Here is a 21126-nt window from a genome sequence, read left to right on the forward strand (position 1 = left end):
TGGCTGAACGGGTGGCGGTCACAGATAATCGGTTGGTCCAAAATCGAGTTTGCCGGTGTCACAAAGTGGCTGCCGTCACCTACGGGTCACCAAGGCACGCCTAGGTAGAGTTCAGCCTGTGCAACCCTCAGCGATCTAGCCTGTGACGGACTGGCACGACAAGCTGCCATCGACATCCCTGCAATTACTGCAATTACTGCCAGCTTCACAGCAGGAACAAAGTGCAAACCCAATCAATCACCAACCTCCTCTCCATCAAACCCTCCAGTGGTCCCAATGGTCCCAATACCCCTTGTCGTCCTGAAAGTCTAACAAGGAATTGCGGAAAACTTGGTTCCTGATTCTGGGCGTCAAGAGCTATGAGTACAGCTTGTTCGTTCATCATTGCCTACACCCCCTACCCCCTGGTACTCCTTAGAAGATAGTCAAGGTGTCAGGGTGCCTACGAGTAATACTCCGCTAGGTCCTGCATCTTGCTGCATGCTGTAGTACTCCTAGAGGCGCATCCATCCTCAGAGCTTGTGCCTTTTTCTCGCTTCGTCACTGGCAACAGCGTCTCCACTTTCCGTCACTTCTCCAGCTTGACCTTTACTTGACCTTCACTTCCCAAGTCAAAAAGCTTCCCACTTCCACCTTCCAGCAACTGTCTGACCCCTTTGACACATCCCATAAAACCGCGTGCGTCAACTCATTTCGCGCTTCGACGCCTACTTTCTTCCTCTTTGCCACCATCTCTCGACTTGGTCCTCTCCTTCTTTCCTGCCTTAACCCACGACCTCTCGACGTCGTCGTCACATACGGTGCATCATCTTACTGATCACACCCTTTACGTCGCGTAACTCTCAACTTCATTCACGGGCCTTGATTCCCTCATCCTCAACCATGAAGACACTCATCATCGCTGCTGCTCTTGTTGGCGCAAGTTTCGCGCAAACACTGGCTGACTTGCCACAATGCGGTGTGAGTATCTCGTACCCCAAACTGTCTTGATCAGAAATTTTGGCTGACCTGTCTTCCAGCAAGCGTGTTTCAATAACATGATCGCGCAAGCTGCTACCCTCGGTTGCCCTGACGTTAATGGATCGCCTGATGTCGTCTGCCTGTGCAAGAACTCTGACTTCAGTTATGGCCTCCACGACTGCTCCGCTGAATCATGCCCCGTCGGCACCGATATCTCGTCAGTTCTTACCTATGGTCAAAACTACTGCAGCAATGGTGAGTAAATATGGACAGCGGGACAAAGAGGGACAATTGTACTGATGACTGTTAGCTGCTGCTTCCGCATCCAGTGCTGGCAGCTCGGTTGGTGCTCTCTCTGGTACCTCTGCCTTGACCGTGGGTGGTGCGACGGCCACTGGCGCTAGTGATGCCACTGCTACTGGCACTGGTGGAGGAAGTGCTTCTGGCTCTGGTGCTTCGGGTTCTGGCTCTGGCGAATCCACCCCAATTTCTACCGAGACGCTCTTTTCGACCATCACTTCCGATGGCAGCACCATCACCACCGCTGTTGGCACATCCACCATCTTTGGTGCTGCTGGCGGATCAGGTGGCAGTGGCGCCTCTTCAACTCCTGTTTCGACCGAGACTCTGTTTTCAACTGGCACCGACAGTGCAGGCAGCACCTTCACCACCGCCGTAGGCACATCCACCATCTTTAGCGCCGTTGGAGCCGGGGTAAGTAACATCGGTTTGCAAAAAGTCTTCAAGGTCAGAATCACTGACGGGTTCCAGTCTGCATCATCGGGCGCTTCTGGCGCGAGCGCATCGGCCTCGTCCCTCTCGGCGTCTCTGTCCTCCCAAGCTTCATCGGCATCCTCTGCTGCCTCGAGCGCAGCATCCTCCGCTGAAGCTTCTGCATCGTCTGTTGCCAGCTCTGCGTCTTCACGTCTGTCCAGCGCTACGGGTTCTGCCGCGTCCGGTGCATCATCGGCTGCTTCCTCGGCGGCATCTGACGCGACTGGTGCGGCCATGCCCGTGGCAACAGTGGCTGTCAACGGTCTGGCTGGCATTGCAGGTCTGGCTGCCATCATGATGCTGTGAATGAAAAAATAACTTGATCCACATTTGGGTCGGGTAGGAGGGTTGATAAAAAATTTCCGATTTGTTTCCACATCACTGTTGATACCCACATTCGAATGGCGCGACTTGTATCCCACTGCACCAGGCAGGGAAAAAGAACAATCGGCGGGCAGAATCTCAGCGCGATTGACTTGTTCATGGTCACCGCAGCGTGCCTATTGATGCGTAACGGATTTTACGGACAAACCAACGGTACCTTTTAGCACAAGCATGGAGCTTTCAGTGTAATAGGCCCGATGGAACGGGCTGATAGCTAATACATTATGTATTGAACTCGAGACAGAAATGCTTTTCAAGAGAGCGAGTGCAAAGTAATTTGTAGTCGTGTGCAGGAGCCAACTTCGCTTCCAAAGCCGAAGCATCCGGGCTCCTTTGTACCAGATGTGGCATGGATCATGGGTGTCAGGGGTGTCCAAGATAGCAAAGCAAAATTGCCATTGGCACGCTTAACTTGGGACAAGAATCTCCACTTGTGCGATAACATACGAGCATTCTCGTAAACTAGTCAGTCTTTTATCCTATCGCCCTAATATTGAGACGACCTTGCCCAATTTGCCAATAGAGTTCATATGGCATGTATCTCGGTATGTACCTCATACACAAACAATTACAGACCTCAAGTGTCTACCTAGATACGTAGATATGTAGGTAAGTCCGCGGTACAAGTCTTGTGACAAGTAGACCTAGGGAGGAGGGGGGTATGTATACTCGATAACGTCCGAGTGTAGAGTGTAGATATGCTGCAAATTCCATTTTCCTAGTAGCCACAATAACATTCCCAGCGTTGGTCACTGATCGATCTATATATCCAAGTACAGACATACATACGTCGGGTTCGAGGCTTGAGGTTTGGCCTACTCGTTAGGGTTGGTGTCTGTGCGAGATTAAAGTATTCTATAGTATGTGGACGGAGAGGGAGGGAGACAGACACGGAGAGATCAACTTCAAGATGGGGCCAGGCACTTGAATCCCACAAGGCTACACATGTGCTCATACTCTCATGTCCACGCTCTGAAAAGAACTGATCCGTCACGAGATGAATGATATGGTAACTCCTTTGGCATTTTATATCGGTGGCAGAGAGGGTATCATTATTACACGTTGCGTCAAACTCAAGGACGATCGAGAAGAGCAGTACATCGAGTGGTACTAGCGGCGCAACTCACTTACTCGCTCACTCCCAATCCTCTTCGTCACTCTCCTCCTCGACCTTGCTGGTGGGCGACCGGCCGATGTCGTCTTTCGGACTTCCCGGTGCCCGGCTGTTCGCTCCACTGACGAGATCATAGCTGGCGTCGCTGTCGGCCACGGACTTCTCGTCGTGAGATCGGCGGCCTTCGGGCTTGAGCGAGCTCGGGTCCGCCGACGCGGGTGTCTGGTGTATCGTGGTGGAGGAGTCGTTGGTGTTCTGGGCAACGAGGACTTTGGGCACGGCTTCGTTTCGTAGTTGGGGAGTCGAGACAGCTGCTGGTTCCTCATCACTGTCCTCGTCCCAGCCGACCTCTTCTGTTTCGTGTGCAGATGCTATGATTCATGCAGTTAGCAGAGTTTCTTCACTGGCGATCTTTGTTGTCAACACCCCGGCCCTTACCTTTGAGAAGTTCCTTTCTCTTTTCTTCTTGCGTCTCCACTACGTGCCTCAGGAAATAGTACCTCGTCCAGAAATCCTTATACTCGACCTTCTCCGGCACAAGCTGCTCCATGGTGCTTCTCAGCTCCCTGTACTTGTCAAGGTCTTCTGCAATGCGGGCGGTCATCTTGTCGATATCGAACCCTTCTCTAAAGTCGTCCCACTGATTGCCCGCTCCACTGGGATCTTGGGTGAAGCTCGTCACCGTAGTGTGGATGACATGTAGCTGCGCGTCGAATCTGCTTGTGTGGATGACTCTTTTGCCCGAGGTAGGGTCTCTGCTTTCGAAAAGCACCTCACTAGCCTGGCGATTGCCAGTGGCAGCGTCGTCGTCGTCAGGAGCAGTTACCGACACGGCATCTCGCAGAAAGTTTCGGATATTTGTGCCGAACCTCAAGAGTGCCTCGTCGGCAGCGTCCTCTGCTCGCTGCACGTCTCTCAGCCTCTTCGCGGCCTCGGTTCTGAATCGCTCAAGAAAGGTCTCCGTCTCTTGAATTGTCTTGTTCTGCTCACTTTCTTTGCCGGCGCTGGATGATTCTGCGTCCGCGTCTGCGTCCCGGCTCGAATCCTTCTCTCCCTCCTTCTGTTCTGCACCGAACCCCAATCCCTTGACGCCCTTCACGCGCAAGGCTTCCATGTCGACTGCCATTTCAGCTGCCTCCTTCTTCGCCTCCTCGTATAGACTCTCCCCTTGTTTTCTGACATTGCCCCAGAAACCACCCAGTTTGACGCCCCATTGTGAGTTGGAAAACGCCTTGAAGGTCTCCTGAAACTCTGACTGCAGACTCTGTCTCGGGGAAGTGGTCTTTGGCGTCGAGGTATCATTGGTGTCTGAGGTGGTCGTTGCAGGTGTCGGAGTAGTGGCGCGGTCTCCCGCGATGTAAGCTTGTTCGGCAATATGATCGTATGCAAGATCCATAGTTGTTGGAGGGAAGTGTGGTCAATGCGAGGTTGTGGAGAGGGGTAAGAAGACGAGCGGACCGACGAGGTTCGCCTTTGTTGCTGTAGAATGACTGTACGAGGGGGTACGTAGCGACCGTATGTCTAGAAAGAGGGCGAACTTCAGCTGCTGTGTCAGGGGTGGTGACTGACGAGACACGAGTACTTTGACATGCGCGCGCAGGGAGGTTGGAGTGATGATCAAGGGGGGAATTCGTCGATGACGGTCACCGATCCAGGGACCACGTCAAGCACGTGCGGTGTAATGGTCTCATTAATTTAATTCAACCGTCTGACAAGAAATGGTCGAGTACAGCCTCAGCGAGCCTGCGCCATCCTCTGAGGAATTCCACCCAGTCAGACAAGGCCCAGGAGTATATTCAGGTGCATATATATACCTCGTACTACTTCTTCGCTCACAAGATGCCCCTTTGTCTCGCGTCTCTAACAATCCTCTCACATACTTGACCTGCAAATCTCTGAGACAGGTGCAGACGGCGAGGTCGTTAGAGACATTTCTCAATCGAGAAAAAGGTGACGACTGGCTTGAACAGATCGAGTACATTGTATGCCTTATTCAATTCCCTTGTCGTCTCCTTATGTACCTTGTTCTCCATTATTGGTTCTTCTGGGATACATGGACCAACTCACGGCAGGGAAAGGCAATGATAACATCACATCGTATCACATCCCCTTATACCTCCAAGTCCACTGTCGTCCTCATCGCACGCCTAGTCACCTCGTGTCATGACATTCGTAGTATTCTTTCGGTCTAATACTCAAAGTCGTCATCCACTCCAGTCTTGCCCGACTGTTCCTTCTGCACCACCTCCTGTTTCCTGTACATCTCTGCTACGTCCGCGCTTGTTGTCGCCTCCTCCGGCTTCTTGTCGTCTCTTCGCTGGATGAACCGGGGAAATCTGAGGCTTATCCCATTTTTGCCGCCCATCTCCTCGATTGCGGCCCGGTATCTAGGACTCAACGTAAGATCCGCAGTCTTCACTTCCCAGACATGCCGCGGCTCGAACCAAACATCTGGCTGGTCATTTTTGACGGTCGAATGAGAGTAGAAGGGTTTAGGGCGCTCGATCACTATTTCGGAGAGCTCCTTGGCGAGCTCCTCGAGCAGGGACTCAGAGAAACCGGTGCCAATGTTGCAGACCGTTTCGAAATTTTGGGTCTCTGGATTGTATGCTGCAAGAAGGAAAGCACCATACCAGGATGTGCGCTTACCTTTGCCGTGGTAAGCCCCTAGAACCACAAGATCCAAAGAGTCGCCTGTGGTAGAGAGATAGTCCTTCTTCACTTTGAGCCAGTTCCTCGAGCGTTTCGAAGGCTCGTAGGCCGATTCTTCCGTGTCGAGCATCTTCACCATCAAGCCTTCGCAAGATGCTTTGACAGCATCATCGAGTAGATGCTGAATCTCTTCAATATCCTTGGCATCGCCATATTGGGCAAATTGGAATTCGCCGTCTACTGGCACGAAGGCGTCGTGCAGTAAGTCTCGTCTCTCACGGAATGTTTTCTGCACAAGCGCTTCACCGTTATAAAAGAGCATATCGAAGGCAAAGACACAGACTTTGACCGTGACTTCAGATGTCTTGACGTCTTTGCGCTTCCGGGTCATAAGTTGCTGGAACGGTAGGATTTTCCTGTTCTGAGGGTCCCAGGCGACGGTTTCACAGTCCAGCACAAAACTCTTCGTTGTGGGCTTGATCCACGTATTGAGTTTCTCCAGGATGTCGGGGTACTTTTTGGACAGATCCTCAGAGTTCCTCGAGAACACGGCTGCCAGACCTTTGAATGCCTTTGGATCTTTGGTCAGTGTATTCTGCGCCGCTGGGTATTCGGACATGGCTTCCGGGGCAATGTAGTGGATCTGAGAACGCTCCCCATCGTATTTGTATTCGCATGTGAAGGTTTTGCCCTCGAAGCGGTCAAGCACCTCAGTGATTGCCTTGGTCGGTTTGGCAAGCATAGGTTTCAGGGGCACCCCTGGCTGCAACTTACACGTCTCGTGTAAGTGGAAAATACCATGTTCCAGCATTGCTGGAATGATGACTTCGTACGAGGGCAGCTGGCTGTAAACCATTTTCAGGGCAGCTTCTCCCTGCGCCAATTGATCCGTAGTGGGAACCTTGCCCTCCTTCGTCGCCTCGTGAGTAACAACGGCCTGTGCCAATGCAATGATGACTGTTTTCTCCGCAAGGCCCAATCTCAATTTTCCTTCCAGGAAACGAACCAAGAATTTGGCCTCGGAAGGACCTCCTTTGTCCTTTGTGATATCGACGGTTTTACTCGTGGATGAGACATCTGCAGATGCCATGAGTTTATTGATGGCTCGAACTTTCTGATCTTGTGAACCTTGCCCTTCCATCTTGGCAATATCAAGTAATCCCTGATGGACGCCACGGACAGTCAGCGGTTTTGGCTTGAACATCTGGCTCTGCTTAGATTTGCTCTTGGCTGCAACCAGACCGAGGTCACCAATCTTTTGGTGATCCGCCTTGATGACCGATAACGAGCGGCCAGAACTCTCTCCGATGGCTTTCATGATCAGCGATTCCCCTATTCCAAGTTCGATGCCAGCGTAGTCGGCGGCGAGCTTGTTCAGCATAAGTTGAATCGTAGGCAGGAGATCTTGGGGGGTCAAGCGGAGTACTTGCTGAAGAAAGGCTGAACAGTAGGCCGTGATTTGGAGACGTTTGGTAGTGAGTTCGATCAAAGAAAAGGTTGTACACAGTGCCGCGTATGGTACGGGCTCACCGGCCTTCCAGTCAGGATAAGGATCTTTCCCTGTTGATTTGATGGTGGCTTGAATTTTGGCCACTTGCTTTTTGTCAACCCTGGGGTTCTCATCTTCACTTGCAGAGACATCATCTTCAGCTTCTGATACACTGCTAGCACGATCTGACGGTTCTGGTTCCTCTTGTTGTGGCTCGACCGCTTTCGAAGACGTCTTTTCGGTGTCGGGGTCGGAATCGGTTCTTGAGACACCATTTGTCTTTGGGGATGCCTTGGGCTTATCTTTGGACGCAGAAGTTCGCCTCCGTCTCTTGACCACAGGCTCATCATCAGACTCGTCCTCTTCTGTGGACTCTAGCTTGTGCTTTCTGCTCGGGGAAGTGTTGCTTTCTTCCTTGTTATTCTCGACGTCGTCCGCCTGTCCTTTTTCCGGATCTAGAGTCACATCATTCTCTCCTTTGGGTGGATCGTTCTCCTTTTTACCATTGGGAATTGACTTTTGGTTGAACGAGAGAGTAGACTGGGTTTTTGATTTGTTGCCGTTCTGTTTGCTCCCGAGGAATTTGCTGCAGAGGTTAGTGCCGGCTTATCATTACAGGGAAAATGAGTGCGGGCTCACCCAAGGGTCGACTGCCTCCCTTGTGTCATGTTGAGTTTTGGCCGTAGGTCGAGAGATCTGGAGTTGAATGTAACAGCACGAAACTTGTGATTGACCAGGAGAAGCGGAGGATAGGACCGGGACAGAAATCTGAGGTGGAATGAAGATTGAGGAGACAGTGGGTTCCTGACAATCGCCTGAGGTCCGAGGACGCAACCTAATGGCGTCAATTTCATCCAGGTGAAGTTTGTAGCTGCAGCAGTCACCTGCGTAGTCGAGATCTCAGTATAGCGAGAAGAAACAAGCGCGTCGTTGACGCGTGGGGTAATTAAGGCGATTAATTAATTCGCGTCTGTGACAATTTTAAATGACGTCGTGCGTGTGCGATGCGCAGGCAGTTGGGGCGGAGTGGCGGATGCCTGCTGTGCCTGTTGAGCCACGTGGGTGCCTATGTACGAGGTAGACACCTGGGCAAAGGCAGAAATAGGCACAAGCATCTAGGGCTCGCCAGCTACAATGTGGCATGCAGTTCATCCATTCAAAATAGATCAGAAAAGATACTTACTTACCAGGTCCGATCCCTTTCCTCTCACTATCTAATATCAGAATTGCACAGCATCCAGATCGCTGATCAATTTACAGTATAGCAGATACTGGCGTGGCTAACGCAGTTCAACACCAACTCATGGCTGTACCACTCCATATCGACATACCACCCCATGTCAGCCTGAACAGGAACCGTCTTACTGCCTCGCTCGACCTTTCGATCTTTTCTGCCCGCCAGCCTCGGCCATGTCAGCGTCCTCGGGGACTTTCCTCTGCGTTAGAGTCACTCGTATCTTTGTCGTTATGTTCTTCCCTCTGCCGTTCTCCTTCAGACTGGCCTCGATTCGAATCCTCATCATCATATTCAGTACTATCGTAGTCGTACTCCTCTCCTCTGTCGGTAAATAGGTGACTCGGATGAACAATCTCCTTCGACCGATAGCACTTGAAGCACAGGAAAAACCCTCCACACAGATCACACCGGTAATATACTCCGACCACAAGCTACGGCGTTGTCTCCTTTGTCAGCAAACATCTTTGGTCGTGCATTGAACTTGGGTAAATAGGGGGCAATGGACTTGAGGCCATCACTTACGATTAAACATGAGTCGCAGTAGTAATTTTCCCTACAAGGTTTGGCTCTTCTCGCATGCCGTGACGAACTATCCCAAGTTCGATTCAATGCGGCGGCACGCAACTCCAGGAAATCGATGATACTGGAAGGCAGGTTGTAGTGGTTCGCGAGCTTCAGTGCTGTCCACTTCCGGTCAAGGCCCAGACCTTCCGCGAAGAGATCTGCCCCGTGGTGGAGCAGTTCTTCGAGGATCTCTTGTCTGTTATCAGACTGGGCATCCCAGAAAGTGCATTTTCGCATGGCCCAGAGGAGCGGTGTCCATTGATCTCTGTCCCTGGAGTTGACAACATCCAGACATCTCTCTCTGGCCTTGTCTAGGACATACCGAACTAGATCGAGACGGCCGCTGACAACCGCCAGATGGAGAGCGCCCCTTCCCATCTTGTCAGGTTCGAAAAGCTGCGCGCCATGTTCAGGTCGGCACAGCAGCTCCACCCGGTCGATCGATCGGTAGAGAGCATAGTGGATAGCCTGGCGGCCGACCCTGTCAACGCTGTTGACCTTTGCGCCCCTTTCCAACAGCAGCCTTATCACTTCCATGGTGCCGCTGAGGACCGCCACGCTCAGGGGCCCTCCCCACCAGTTGCTTGTCAGATTGGCGTCGGCCTTGTCCTCGGCGTCGTCAAGCAGGTACTTGATGATGCTATCTTTTTCGGGGCCCGGGTCGCGCAGCAGCGCCGCTTGAAGTGGCGTGCCGTTAACACCCGGGTGGACGATGTTGGTGTCTGCGCCATGCTTGCACAAGAGCTTGACCATGTCCAAGGACGCCATCCGGCAGGCACGTATGAGCGGCCCGCCATGTGGACCACCAGTGATGTTGATCCTTGCGCCTTTGAGGATCAGGTACCGAGCGATCTCCAAGTTATCTTGCCATGCCGCACTGCAAAGAGCCGTGTAGCCGTCATTGCTGGCACTTTCTAGATCGGCTCCTCTGTTGACAAACGCTTTGACAATGGACTCATCGTCTTCACGGCGGGTGATGAGAACGGCTCGATTCAAGACCGAGTAACCGTACACGTCCTTGGCCTTCTCCAGATCCAGGTTGAACTCTAGCAACATTTTCACAATGTCTTTTGCACCCCCATTGACGGCATTCATAAGTTCCTCGCAGCCCTGCGAGGGAAGATTCCGAGGATCTGCCCCCGCGCTCAAGAGGCGGCCGACGCATCGAGTGTTCAGTTTGGAGACGGCCGCGCTCAAAGCCTCCTGTATGGCATCGGGGTTGATTCTTTGTCTGTGCTCGAGTAGTGCCTCGAGAACCTCTTCTTTATCCCACTTTGCTGCATAATAGAGACAGGTCCATCCATTCTTTGTCTTAGCATTGATGTCTGCTCCCTTCTGGATCAACAAACGTGTGGTAGTTGCATCGTCGTAGGCAGCATGGATCGGCCGCCAGTCACCATCATCGTCTAGCACCTCTAGGTCTGCTCCCGCCTCGATCAGAATGCGAGCAACGCCAGAGCATCGAGCATATACCGCGCGAAATAACGGAGTGGCACCATTCCAATCTCGCTTGTCGAGCGGCGCTCCCTCGCGGACAAGCAGGCGCAAGGTTTCTTCTCGTTGTTGCGCCACCGCGACATGAATAGCGTCCTCAAGCATCTGGGCATGCTCTTCCGGAGAGCAGTGTTCACGGCTAGCGGTGAGGATCGCGCCGATGGCTTGTAAGTCCCAGTCCAATACGATGCCACACTCGAGCAATTGGTCATAGGCACCCCCTGCAAGTGCCCCGTCGGCTTTTAACATGTCACCATATGCCAGTGAGAACCCAGACTCAATTGCGCTCTTCAAAGCGTCGAGGAAACTGTCCTCCTCCGGATTGACAAGGTCCCCGATATGGCTCCAGAGAACTTTCCAGCACTTGTGGCGTTTCATGGTGATTACTGCAGTCACCCAATCCACCACAGCTTCCTCCTCGAACTCTGCCTGTTTTAAAGCCGTCAAGACCTGGTCCAGGATACGATGATGTCCGAATTTGATCGCAAGAGCTGCACAAGCTTCAAACACGTCTGCCACGTCAGCCACGTCGGAACGAAACGCAGCGGCCTTGATCAATAGGTCAACAATTTCAGCATGCCCGAATTTACAGGCAAGTTCCAGAGCCGTCTCCTTGTGTTCAGTCTTGAAGAAGATGTCATCATAGGTGACAAGGAGTTTTGCTGCCTCGAGATTGCCTCTGGAACAGGCGTGCTGCAGAGCAGTCAGTCCAGCAACCGTCGCATTCTGTTGGTTTTTCTCGATTGCCAGAGGTAGAATCTCTTTCACAACAGCGATCTCTCTAAGCGATGATGCTCGACATAGGAGGAGAGTTGGGTCTTGAACGTTCTCCCGGTTTCGAAGACCAAGGCTGATCAATTCCGTCGCTGCTTTTCGATTGCCTGACTGGATGGCGGCAAGCATCACGTTATCCCAAGAATCAGGAAGAGAGTCGAGCTTCTCGGTGACTCCAAGAGCAGTCCCCAGCTCACCGTTTCCCGCTGCCGCTTCAACTGATTGGATGAGCCTGTGGTAAAGCAGACCATCAGATGTTTTTGACCAACATTGTAGTTGTCCATTGGTCACCTGGAACAACGCTTCTAAAAGACCATTGGCAGCGAGAACGGCAAGAGGGTTGTCTTCCGTAATGCTGCCCCGGTTAAAAGGGTTTTGGAGCTCCCAGTGCATCTTGGCCCAGTCCGCTAAAGGACCGTTGTTCCAGAAGTCGAGAAACTGATTGGTGCAGTACGATCTTCCAGCCTCAGACAGCCGAGCGTGGCGAGGCCACCATCGCACCGCGTAGTGCAAAAAGCTGTGTCGCTGTTCGACCGCAATAGCCGCCCTGCCTCTAGGCCACTCATCTGTAACGGAATCACCACCTCGAATGCTGATGATGTGTTTGAGGCAGAAGTCTGCTGTCTCCTGGTGAGCCTTCCATGTGGGAGTTGTGAGCGGAGAATCGTCGGCCAACAGATATCGACGAAGGTCTCTATGGGCAAATTGGACCTCATATCCATTGACCCGTACTAGACCACCCAAGGTGGACTGTAACCTTGAATGTAAGCTGAGGGCCGGTGTCTCGAGTAGCTCGAAGTTCTCGGCCTGTTCCCCGTTGCGTCGGGCCAGATCATTCAGCTCAAGAACGCTCAATGGACGAAGCGAGTAGAGCAATAGGTTCAACATGTCATGTAAGAACCGGTCTGTGGCCAGAGGTAGAGAGGACAGAATGGCTTTGAACACAACCGCGGGGGTGACATTGCTCGATCGAAGCTCTCGTAGGGCCGGAGTATTGAGACACGTATCAGATTGCTGGTTTCTGTACCAGTTAATCACCATTGATCGCAAATCATTGTCTCCCCTGCATGCTTGGAGGAGATGCGAAAGCACGGTATGAGCCATTTCTGTCATTGAACTAGTCTGTGCCAGTCTCAAGAAGTCAATGTCGAGATGTCCAGCCAGGTCCCTCTGATCTGGTCGATGCATGATTTCGGTCTTCTCCACATTGTTCGGGGCAGTTTCGTTGGCAGTTTGCTCTGGGACTTTGGTACAATCTTGATGCTCGGGCTGCCGAGTCGCTTTAACCTCGACGCCAACCTCTGGCCAGAGTGCTGTTTGTTCTGGCTGTGCCACTTTGAGAGTGGTGATGATGACCTTGATTCTGGCCTCGCATTCTTCGGCCAGGTTGTTGAGTTTACTCAGGAACCAGTCGCACGACGTAATATTGTCTTGTAGGTTCCCCAGCACCAATACAACGCCTTGATCTCTTGTGCCAAGGTCAAGGAGGCTCTCCATGAAGACCACAAGCAGGTCTTCTCGATTCAACCATGCAAATTTGTCCAGAAACCCAACCAGCCTTCTCCCGATGGTGGCTTGCTCACCTTGGCCGTTGTGACATCGGGAAAGCATCTGAGCCAAGAACAGATACAGCATGGACTCGATGGAGTTGCGCCGTGTGTCGGACGGTATGAATTCGAAGTAGAGACAACTCGCACCTTGGCGACCTGACGCTTTGCTGTCGCCCAAGAAGTGGAATGAGGATTCTGCTGCTTCAGTGGCAGCCTCGACAGAGGCGAGACAAATCAGGAGGAGTTGTAGTCCACCAGTTTCCTTCCACTCCTGGAAATTCTTGTCAGTGGTAATCCATTCGTACTGTCTGAGATCTTTAGATGACGCATTCAGCGAATATTGTGGAGGAGTTTGGGACGCCAGAGATAGAATGTAGCCTTGGTCATCACCTGTCAACCATTGTCTATCAGCATGTCCCCGAGACCCATGGCACATGACGTTTGCACGAACCGCAAGGCCATAAACTCCGTTTCAACAGATCATGGAAGCCGGTATTCTCACAGGCAAGTACCAGATTTTGGTGGGACATTTCGATCCCGAGGCTTAGGCGTGCTTCAAATGGGAGTTCCATTGTGGCAACGGATTCGTCGAAGATCTTTTCCTCCCAATTAGTTTCCGATATTCACTTTGAAGGAGACATGCGATAGATGGTGGCGACTTACTCTTAAAGATGGTTCGCCATAGCATGAGAAGACGCTAATCACTCCGGCCCAAATCGATAGTCTCGACTCAGCGAAAGCAAAGTTGACATCTCGGATCCAATCTGGCATTCCATAGGTAACTGCCCAAGAATCTGACTCACTGATGGATCCGAAAATCTGAAGATTCAGGAGCTTGACCAAGTCTTTCCTCAGCTCATAAGGTCCATTGCTTCGATGCGGACAGCCCAAGAATACCTACTTCCAATCATCAGCAATTGTTAGCATGGCGACTGTCCGTGCCTCAAGTTCGTCTCACTATAGCTTTAGTATGCAGAAAGACATTGGTATATTTCCCAAAGCTTTGTCCGGCTAGAGCGAGCGCCTGGAGAGGGGTTTAGACAGGTTAGGGTCTCGGATGATTGAGCGGAAAGGCAGTTGTACTCACTTCCTTGACTAGAATGCCTCCGACATCATGAGCGATGAAGACGAGACTGCAATTCTGTATCCTTAGCATTAGGGAGAGCTGATCTCATCGTCACATGGCGGCAAGCAGACATACCTCTCCGATAATCGTCCTTCGTTCAACCAGGGCGTCAAGAAGACGTAGCGCTTGACGCCTAACGCCCTTTCTGGTAAATATACCACCAAAGTCATTTGCAACGGCGTAGTTGAATCTCGAAACTCGCTTTCTCACAGAGGAATTGAATGTCCCGGAGGGCAGATAAGAATCAAGGTTGTCAAGACCAGAGCCCCAATATTCCGAATGATTTTTTCCCAGGCCCGGAACAAACACCACACTTGGGAAGATTAGCGTATGAGCAACTCGAATAGAGCTTGCGTACATACTCGACCGAAACTTCACCCTCAACTGGCTCTAGAACCTTCAGGACTGAACAGTAGTGTTCCATTGAAATGGTTCAGTAACAGCCCAACATTTCCTCCATGAGCCTCAAACATTGACAGACACGCAGGCCACTTCCGTGAAGGCTAATGGCCTAGCAATGATCTAGCTTGCCTTGCCAGAGCATGTGGATTGACACGTTTTGAGCGGGGGAATGAATGGCCTTCATACTAGCCAGGCAAAGGGTTCCCGTTCCCCGATCTGGCAAGTTGCATATGGGGGCCAGAAGCCACAATGCACTATGTGTCAACTCGACGTGGATGGCTGGGTTTATTGGAGAATAAAGCATGGATCTTGAGGTACCGAGTATGCAAGCCGCTGACACGCCTGGTTCGAGAAGTGATAATGAACAGAATACCGAGTGCTAGTCAAATTAGCTGCGTTGATGGTGGCTGGACTCGAGATATTCTTGGTTCGTTCTCGCCCCCACGACTATTCGTCCTCATGTTAGCTCTATCACCTACTCGTCTGTGTTCTCTGGCGACTGCTTCTCCTTAACACCATCGCTCACAATGGTTGTCACAGTAACATCAGACAGATTTGCCAGCTTTAACTTCACGGGATTCCCTAGGTCCTCAGTGTCATACACCTGTAGCTTGTTCGTCGGCGCCCTCTGTGGATCGAAGGTGACAGGGTCGTCCTTGGGACTGGATTTCATAAAAGATAAGGCTGAGGCCAGCCAATTCGGATAGACCTTCACAGTGAAGTGGGCCTGGAATTTTGTCCAGTCCTCGCGCCCCAGCAGAACGGCAGCCCGCATGCTCGTCGGTACTCCAGTCCTGGTGCTTTTGTTCTCGCGCAGAATCCACGATACGCTGTTTGGTTTGCCATAGTTGCGACCCTCGAGAAGGATGAAGCCCTGTAAAGTTGTAGCATCAGAAACGTCTCTTTCCACTCTCTTTTCGCGCTTGAGCTCAGCCCCAACTTCTACCCCCGTGACATTTGCACCAAGTTTACCCCCCACTGATGTGTTGACCGTCTCGCACTGCGTCGTCGGATGGACGCTGAAGAAGCCCTCGGGATGCATCCTCGCAACCCACGGTTTACAGTCCTCATCATTCTTGGGCGAGAAGGTGACTTGGATGTCGACTTTCTTGATGCGGTGATTTTGCTCGAGTGGCTCGAATCGAAACTTGAGGACAACAAGGGTGGCGAGATCCTCACAGCTGTCATCGGCCGAATAGCGCCCGTGAACAACGTCCGTGCAGAAACAATCGACGTAGAATATCCCTTTTCGCTGAATAACGTTCGAGCGTTGGTCTGGATCGTTGGGATCGTCTTCGGTGCGGAAATATCCCTCGGAATCTCCACCTTCGCTCAGCCTGATGGAGAATGAAGGTGGACACGCCTCAGAGTCAGGGTCGTTAGCTGTATTTCCGACGCTGGGAGAGGAATCCATGCCTGTTTAGAACGCAGAGGGTTTCATGCAGAGGAGGGTGTCTCAGTTGCTGGTGGCAGGACGGCACGGTCTGAAATACCTTTGGCCTCTTTCGCCCACACAGTGGACGGCAGAAGGCGCAGTGCATGCGTCTCCTCCCATGGTAGTGCGCAAGTAACTTGTTTGGTATCACACCCACGCACCCTGGCACCCCATGACACCCCAACCAGCCCAAGACTATCAGTAAGCTTGCATTGGAATGGAGATAATGTGTACAGTCTCTCCCAAAGATGGCTAGCATTGCCACATGTTTTCAAGCTCTAGGCTTCTCCCCATACCAAGCGCTGTTACAGCCTACGACAAACAAATACGCACTCGAAATACTGCGAACGCTCAGCCGCTCGTACGAGGTACAATCCATGACAATACCGGGCAAGTCTTGAATGAAGATCCGATTGATAAAGAGCCGCAAGAGTCACGGGGCGTAGGTATCAAACCTCACAGCAAAACGTGATCAATCAATTTGTTCATGCTCTGTTGAGACAACCAGGCTCTTCCAAGAGTCTGACAGCTTCACCCTCTAATGTACCTACTCAGTGACAGCTGTTGTTTCGAAATATATCTTACAAGCTACCCATGATGCAGGAAACCTCCCGCCCAAGTCGTGTGGCTCAGACAACCCAAGACCACGATAGAAATCCACCCAGACTTGCAACCAGCAATGTGACACAGTGTGAATCGTACAGTATGAACGAAGAAGGAAATATGGACTCCATAGAGACTCCAAGACAAACGATGAAGATAAAGCACCTTCAGAGAACCCCAACAGGTCAGATGGCCGCTTCTGGTAGACACGATACTCTAGGTGTGGCAGGCGGAGAGGAGGAAGATACACAGATGTCGCTGTGGGATATCTGGAACACCCAACCTGAGGATGATATCAGGCAAATACTGCAAGAGCTCAAGACTAAAATCCTCCGAAGGGAGATCCAAGTCGACACCGAAGAGCAACTGCGGGCATTCTTGGACAGCGACGACGTGGAATACGTTGGAATCCTCACCGATCCTGAACAGGAAAACTTTCTGCACATGCTGGCTTCTGACGCCCAGAATAGATGCCTCGTCAAATTCCTAGCCGACGAACGGAGTCAACTCATGTTCGGCACGGATCGATCCATGTACTACCCACTCCATGTCGCCATCAAAGAGAAGAATACAGACTTCATCACAGCCGTGCTTGCTAGCAAGTTCAGCGAGACAGATGGCATGAAGAAGGTGCTTTCACACAAAGGCGGGTCTAATCCAGGGAACTGCATTCACATCGGCATCCAAGTTGGGCTCGATCCGGCACTTATGATCAAACTGATTGAGAAGTCGGACGGCGCTACGCTGGCAGAGCAGGATGGCGCCGGCTTGACGCCACTCCACTGCGCTGTAGACTACAAAAATTGCAGGAAAGGTCAATTCGAGGTGGTGCAAGCGCTCTTGAAGTATGGCGATGCGGCTCTCGACAAGGAAGGTAGCATTCACGGGTCGTTGTCACCTTATCAATACCACGAAGAAACAAAGAAGATCGAGAAGAAAAAGCTCGAGGAGGCGGAATGGACAAAAAGACAGAATGATGGCAGAGGTAGCCAGCAGTCGCGAATGGGAAATGACAACCGTGGTGTGCGTGACCCTTCTCATTTTCAAGATGCTGGTCAGGTCGATCTCCGGAATACTGTCGAGGACGACAAGGATGACGCCAAAGAGCGAAAGAATATGGTCGATCTTGGCTCACGAGGATACGGCGCACGCAGACAGTCGCATGCCATTCGAGCTGATTTAGTCGAGCCCCGGGTCAACTCACCGACAGTTGGTGTACGTATTCCGACAGGGGGAAACTCGTTGACGCCGCCTCCACCAACCGACCGTGTCTCGTTCCAGCCAAATACTACCGCAGCAAATCTAGGTAGGCCAAGAAAGGCCGTGCGCGCATCACGTCCAGGTGCCGCAAGAAGATCAGTCGGATCCCAGAGACTCCAGCAACCTGAAGCCCCTCCTGATGACGAGACCGCGGATGAGATTTCAAAGGAACTGAAGTTACACTACCTTCGAAGCATTTTCAAAGGCTCGGCTTATGCTGGATCCCAGGAATTTGCTGACAGCCACAGGCCAGAGCCTCGAAGTCACGACAGGGCTGTCAGGTTTCTGTACGGAGACAACAAAGAAAGTAAGGAGCTCTTTACTAACATTCGATGGTGCAGGTGTTCGTGCTAATGAGGACCAATGTTCAGACCGTCACATATGCTTTAACTTTCTCGACGGCCCTTCGAAGATGACTGCCAACAAATTCAGGGCGACGTATGGCGGGTTCAAATTCGATCATGTTCTGCAGTATGTTGGGTTTCGTCGCCTAGAATTTATGTCGCCCGAGGTGGCTCCCAGAGGGAGTGGGCTAATGTCCAAATCGGCTGCTTCCTCTGGGAAAGGAAGAAGAGATATGGAGGTCCCGTTTAACTGGCTTCATGACAAAGGTGTCACCAACATCATAAAGGTCATTGTTGACGACTTGGAGCCTCCTTCCCACAAGGACGAGTCAATCCAGAATGCTTTGAAAAAGTTTGACATTGAGATTCTTGACTGGAGAAAGATTGACCTATGTCCGCACACAATCTGTACATCCTGTCCCAATCTCCGGGAAATTCACCTCTGGTGGAGTGGAAACAATGGGATATTGAGAGCGTGGAGTGAACCAGAAGGATTGGCGAGACTGGAACGACTGGAAACCATACAGATACACCAAACACAGGTAAGCTCTTCCAAAGATCCACCTCATGAAGAAGATGTTGAGCTTGGCATTTTGCAGGAATTAGAGTCCGAGTCCTGGACAGACACGAATATCGCCACGTTTCGCAAAAGACTGAGGGACTTGAGAAGTGCGCAAAACAGTCCTCGGAAAGCCAGCGACAAACTGCCACAGATTCGTGTTCCGGACCCAATCAAAGCCATCGATGGACCTGCCCAACGACCGACCGGGTTACACCCCAAAACGGACCCTAAAGTTCAACGTGAAACACATAAGTGGTTACACATAATGGACACGTTTGCCGATGGGGTATACAGGATCAAGCCAGATCGCGACGTAGATTTCTTCAATTCTCTACCGCCAGAACTCAAGGCAGACGTAAGAGTCGCATTGATTGACGACGGTGTGCAGTTTGGCCATGAAAGTCTGCAGGAGAAGATACAAGACGGGTGGAGTTTCGACGACGGCTATGATGGCGTTGATCTCCCCGGAGCGAGACGGCCATTTCACGAATCCAGCACCGGACATGGCACTCTCATGGCTAACATGATCTGCCGCATCTGCCCGAATGCTAAGATATTCGTTTGCCGATTGAACGTATATCCTGGAGACGGTACCAAGTCCCTTTTTTCTGCGAAGAGTGCGGCCGATGTTAGTTCCCCAGACAGCATCGCCCCCAAAACTTCCGAAAGTTATTAGCTGACACCGAATATAGGCCGCTGAATATTGCGCAACTCGAGGATTTGACATCATTTCAATGTCCTGGACAATCAAGAAATCCATATATACACCAGAAACCGCGAACGACTGGAAGGACCTTGAACGGCTAGAAAAAGCTTTGGACGAGGCGTGCAAGAATGGTGCTCTTCTGTTTTGCTCCGCGCCGGACGAAGGTGGCATATCGGATGAGAAGTTCCGTACTTATTATCCTGTAGGATGTGACTCGTTATCCAGTCGCATCTTCAAAATCGGAGCGGCTACCTCTGCCAACAAGGAAGCGGACCGCACGGGCAAGTCCTCGCAACTTGACTTCATCCTTCCCGGACATGAGGTCAGAGAGAGGGGAAGCGATGCAATCAAGGTTGACGACAGCCTCAAGAGCGGATCATCGGTAGCAACGGCGTTGGCGGCAGGCCTAGCAGCGCTCGTCATTCACTGTGTTCGCCTCGGCGCCATCGAAACCATCCGCGCACGAACCACTAGACGCAATAGCGAAGCGAGAAAGGTCGAAGGTGACGCCTCGAGCGAAGACGGCGCCAAGTCCGAGGAGAACACAAACGAGGACCTGATGACGGCGTTGGAGGCGGTACCGATCAAATCCGAAGACTTTGCTGATATCAAAAAGTTTGAGCACATGATGCGCGTCTTCGCGAGCATTCCACGACAGAGGAAGACGGGGGAGACTTGGAAATACCTGGAGGTGGACAACACTTTCGAAGGGCCGGGAAAGACACTGGTCAACAAAGAAGTGAACGAGAGCCAGAAAATACTGGCTGTGACCAAGCTTGCCATGAACTTTGTGAGCTCCGGCTTGTCGAAGTTGTGAGGCACAGTTTGTCCGGTCGGGTTCATTTCACGATGTCTTTCTCATACAAAACTGTATCCATGGTTGTTTATAAAGGCAAGGAATCCGAAGATGCTTTACAGTCGACGAGGAAGCCCTCTTGGTGTTCAGTTTCCAGCCTCGGCACTCCTAATCAACGATATCAGGACCAGAAATGCCAAGCCCGCCGGCGCCTTAGCTCCCAGGCTCCTCCGCACGTGAACCTCCGCTGGCCACGCGTTTGGCGCTTTAGCGTGTTTATTTCGCCAAGCCGGAAACACTCGAAGTCCTTTAAATCGACTTCTTCCCCCGCCCCAAGTGCCCGCCCCAGACTTTCCGACCACCTTCAACCCCTCCCCCACCTCTTCTCGTCTCAACAGGTGTCAAGCTAGTTTGCTCTTCTTCACCAACTCTCTTCACCCAGACCTGTTTGCTGTTTCTCTCCTCCTCTTTCGTCCTTGCCCTATTTCCCCTATATACCCCTCCCTTGCTACCCCTCTGCCCTTCCGTGTCGGAGTCCAGTTGTCAGAGCACACTTCCCGAGGCATCGATTTGACTTGACGTGACGGATCCCCCCATACATAAGACACAAAATTCTTCGAGAGATTCGCAGCTATCCAACGCATCGAACCCTCCGGCTGGGGCCCTTGCCGAAGCTGGGCAGTGGTTGGGATTGGTTGATTGTCGTTTCGGTCTCGACCTCACCCATGGTGGTTTGGAGTCGATGTCCTGCGGAAGAGAAAACACCTAATACCACACCGGGCAAGAAGAAGGATACAACTGCATCTCTCCACGATTTGTGAAGAAAAAGGAGTAAGGCTTTTCTCCACATGGAGCCGCTCAGCGCACATGGATTTTTTGCCTCGTGATGTCCTGCCTTAT

At 51.8% G+C, this 21126-nt stretch overlaps 5 protein-coding genes across 5 annotated transcripts; 2 read left to right on the forward strand and 3 right to left on the reverse strand.

The window, feature by feature from the left end:
• Nucleotides 1-882: 882 nt before the first annotated feature.
• AYO20_02139 (hypothetical protein) lies at nucleotides 883-2040 on the forward strand (the record flags this gene model as incomplete). The annotated part of the gene is made up of 4 exons (XM_022640445.1): nucleotides 883-960; nucleotides 1020-1215; nucleotides 1271-1674; nucleotides 1732-2040. The coding sequence occupies 4 exons, from the start codon at nucleotides 883-885 to the stop codon at nucleotides 2038-2040; spliced, it is 987 nt and encodes a 328-aa protein (XP_022503502.1).
• A 1213-nt stretch (nucleotides 2041-3253) lies between these two features.
• On the reverse strand, nucleotides 3254-4628 carry AYO20_02140 (hypothetical protein; the record flags this gene model as incomplete). The annotated part of the gene is made up of 2 exons (XM_022640446.1): nucleotides 3254-3603; nucleotides 3671-4628. The coding sequence occupies 2 exons, from the start codon at nucleotides 4626-4628 to the stop codon at nucleotides 3254-3256; spliced, it is 1308 nt and encodes a 435-aa protein (XP_022503503.1).
• A 792-nt stretch (nucleotides 4629-5420) lies between these two features.
• On the reverse strand, nucleotides 5421-14288 carry AYO20_02141 (hypothetical protein; the record flags this gene model as incomplete). The annotated part of the gene is made up of 9 exons (XM_022640447.1): nucleotides 5421-7959; nucleotides 8013-8208; nucleotides 9201-9445; nucleotides 9497-13382; nucleotides 13444-13588; nucleotides 13656-13889; nucleotides 13951-14016; nucleotides 14080-14125; nucleotides 14194-14288. The coding sequence occupies 9 exons, from the start codon at nucleotides 14286-14288 to the stop codon at nucleotides 5421-5423; spliced, it is 7452 nt and encodes a 2483-aa protein (XP_022503504.1).
• A 707-nt stretch (nucleotides 14289-14995) lies between these two features.
• On the reverse strand, nucleotides 14996-15934 carry AYO20_02142 (hypothetical protein; the record flags this gene model as incomplete). The annotated part of the gene is made up of 1 exon (XM_022640448.1): nucleotides 14996-15934. The coding sequence occupies one exon, from the start codon at nucleotides 15932-15934 to the stop codon at nucleotides 14996-14998; it is 939 nt and encodes a 312-aa protein (XP_022503505.1).
• Nucleotides 15935-16810: 876 nt separating this feature from the next.
• Nucleotides 16811-20247, forward strand: AYO20_02143 (hypothetical protein; the record flags this gene model as incomplete). Its single annotated transcript, XM_022640449.1, has 4 exons — nucleotides 16811-18125; nucleotides 18190-18704; nucleotides 18762-19352; nucleotides 19417-20247. 4 exons carry the CDS (start codon nucleotides 16811-16813, stop codon nucleotides 20245-20247), a joined length of 3252 nt encoding a protein of 1083 aa, XP_022503506.1.
• Between the last annotated feature and the right edge of the window lie 879 nt (nucleotides 20248-21126).

Source organism: Fonsecaea nubica (genome assembly GCF_001646965.1).
Source record: "Fonsecaea nubica strain CBS 269.64 chromosome Unknown Scaff9, whole genome shotgun sequence".
NCBI lineage: Eukaryota > Fungi > Ascomycota > Eurotiomycetes > Chaetothyriales > Herpotrichiellaceae > Fonsecaea > Fonsecaea nubica.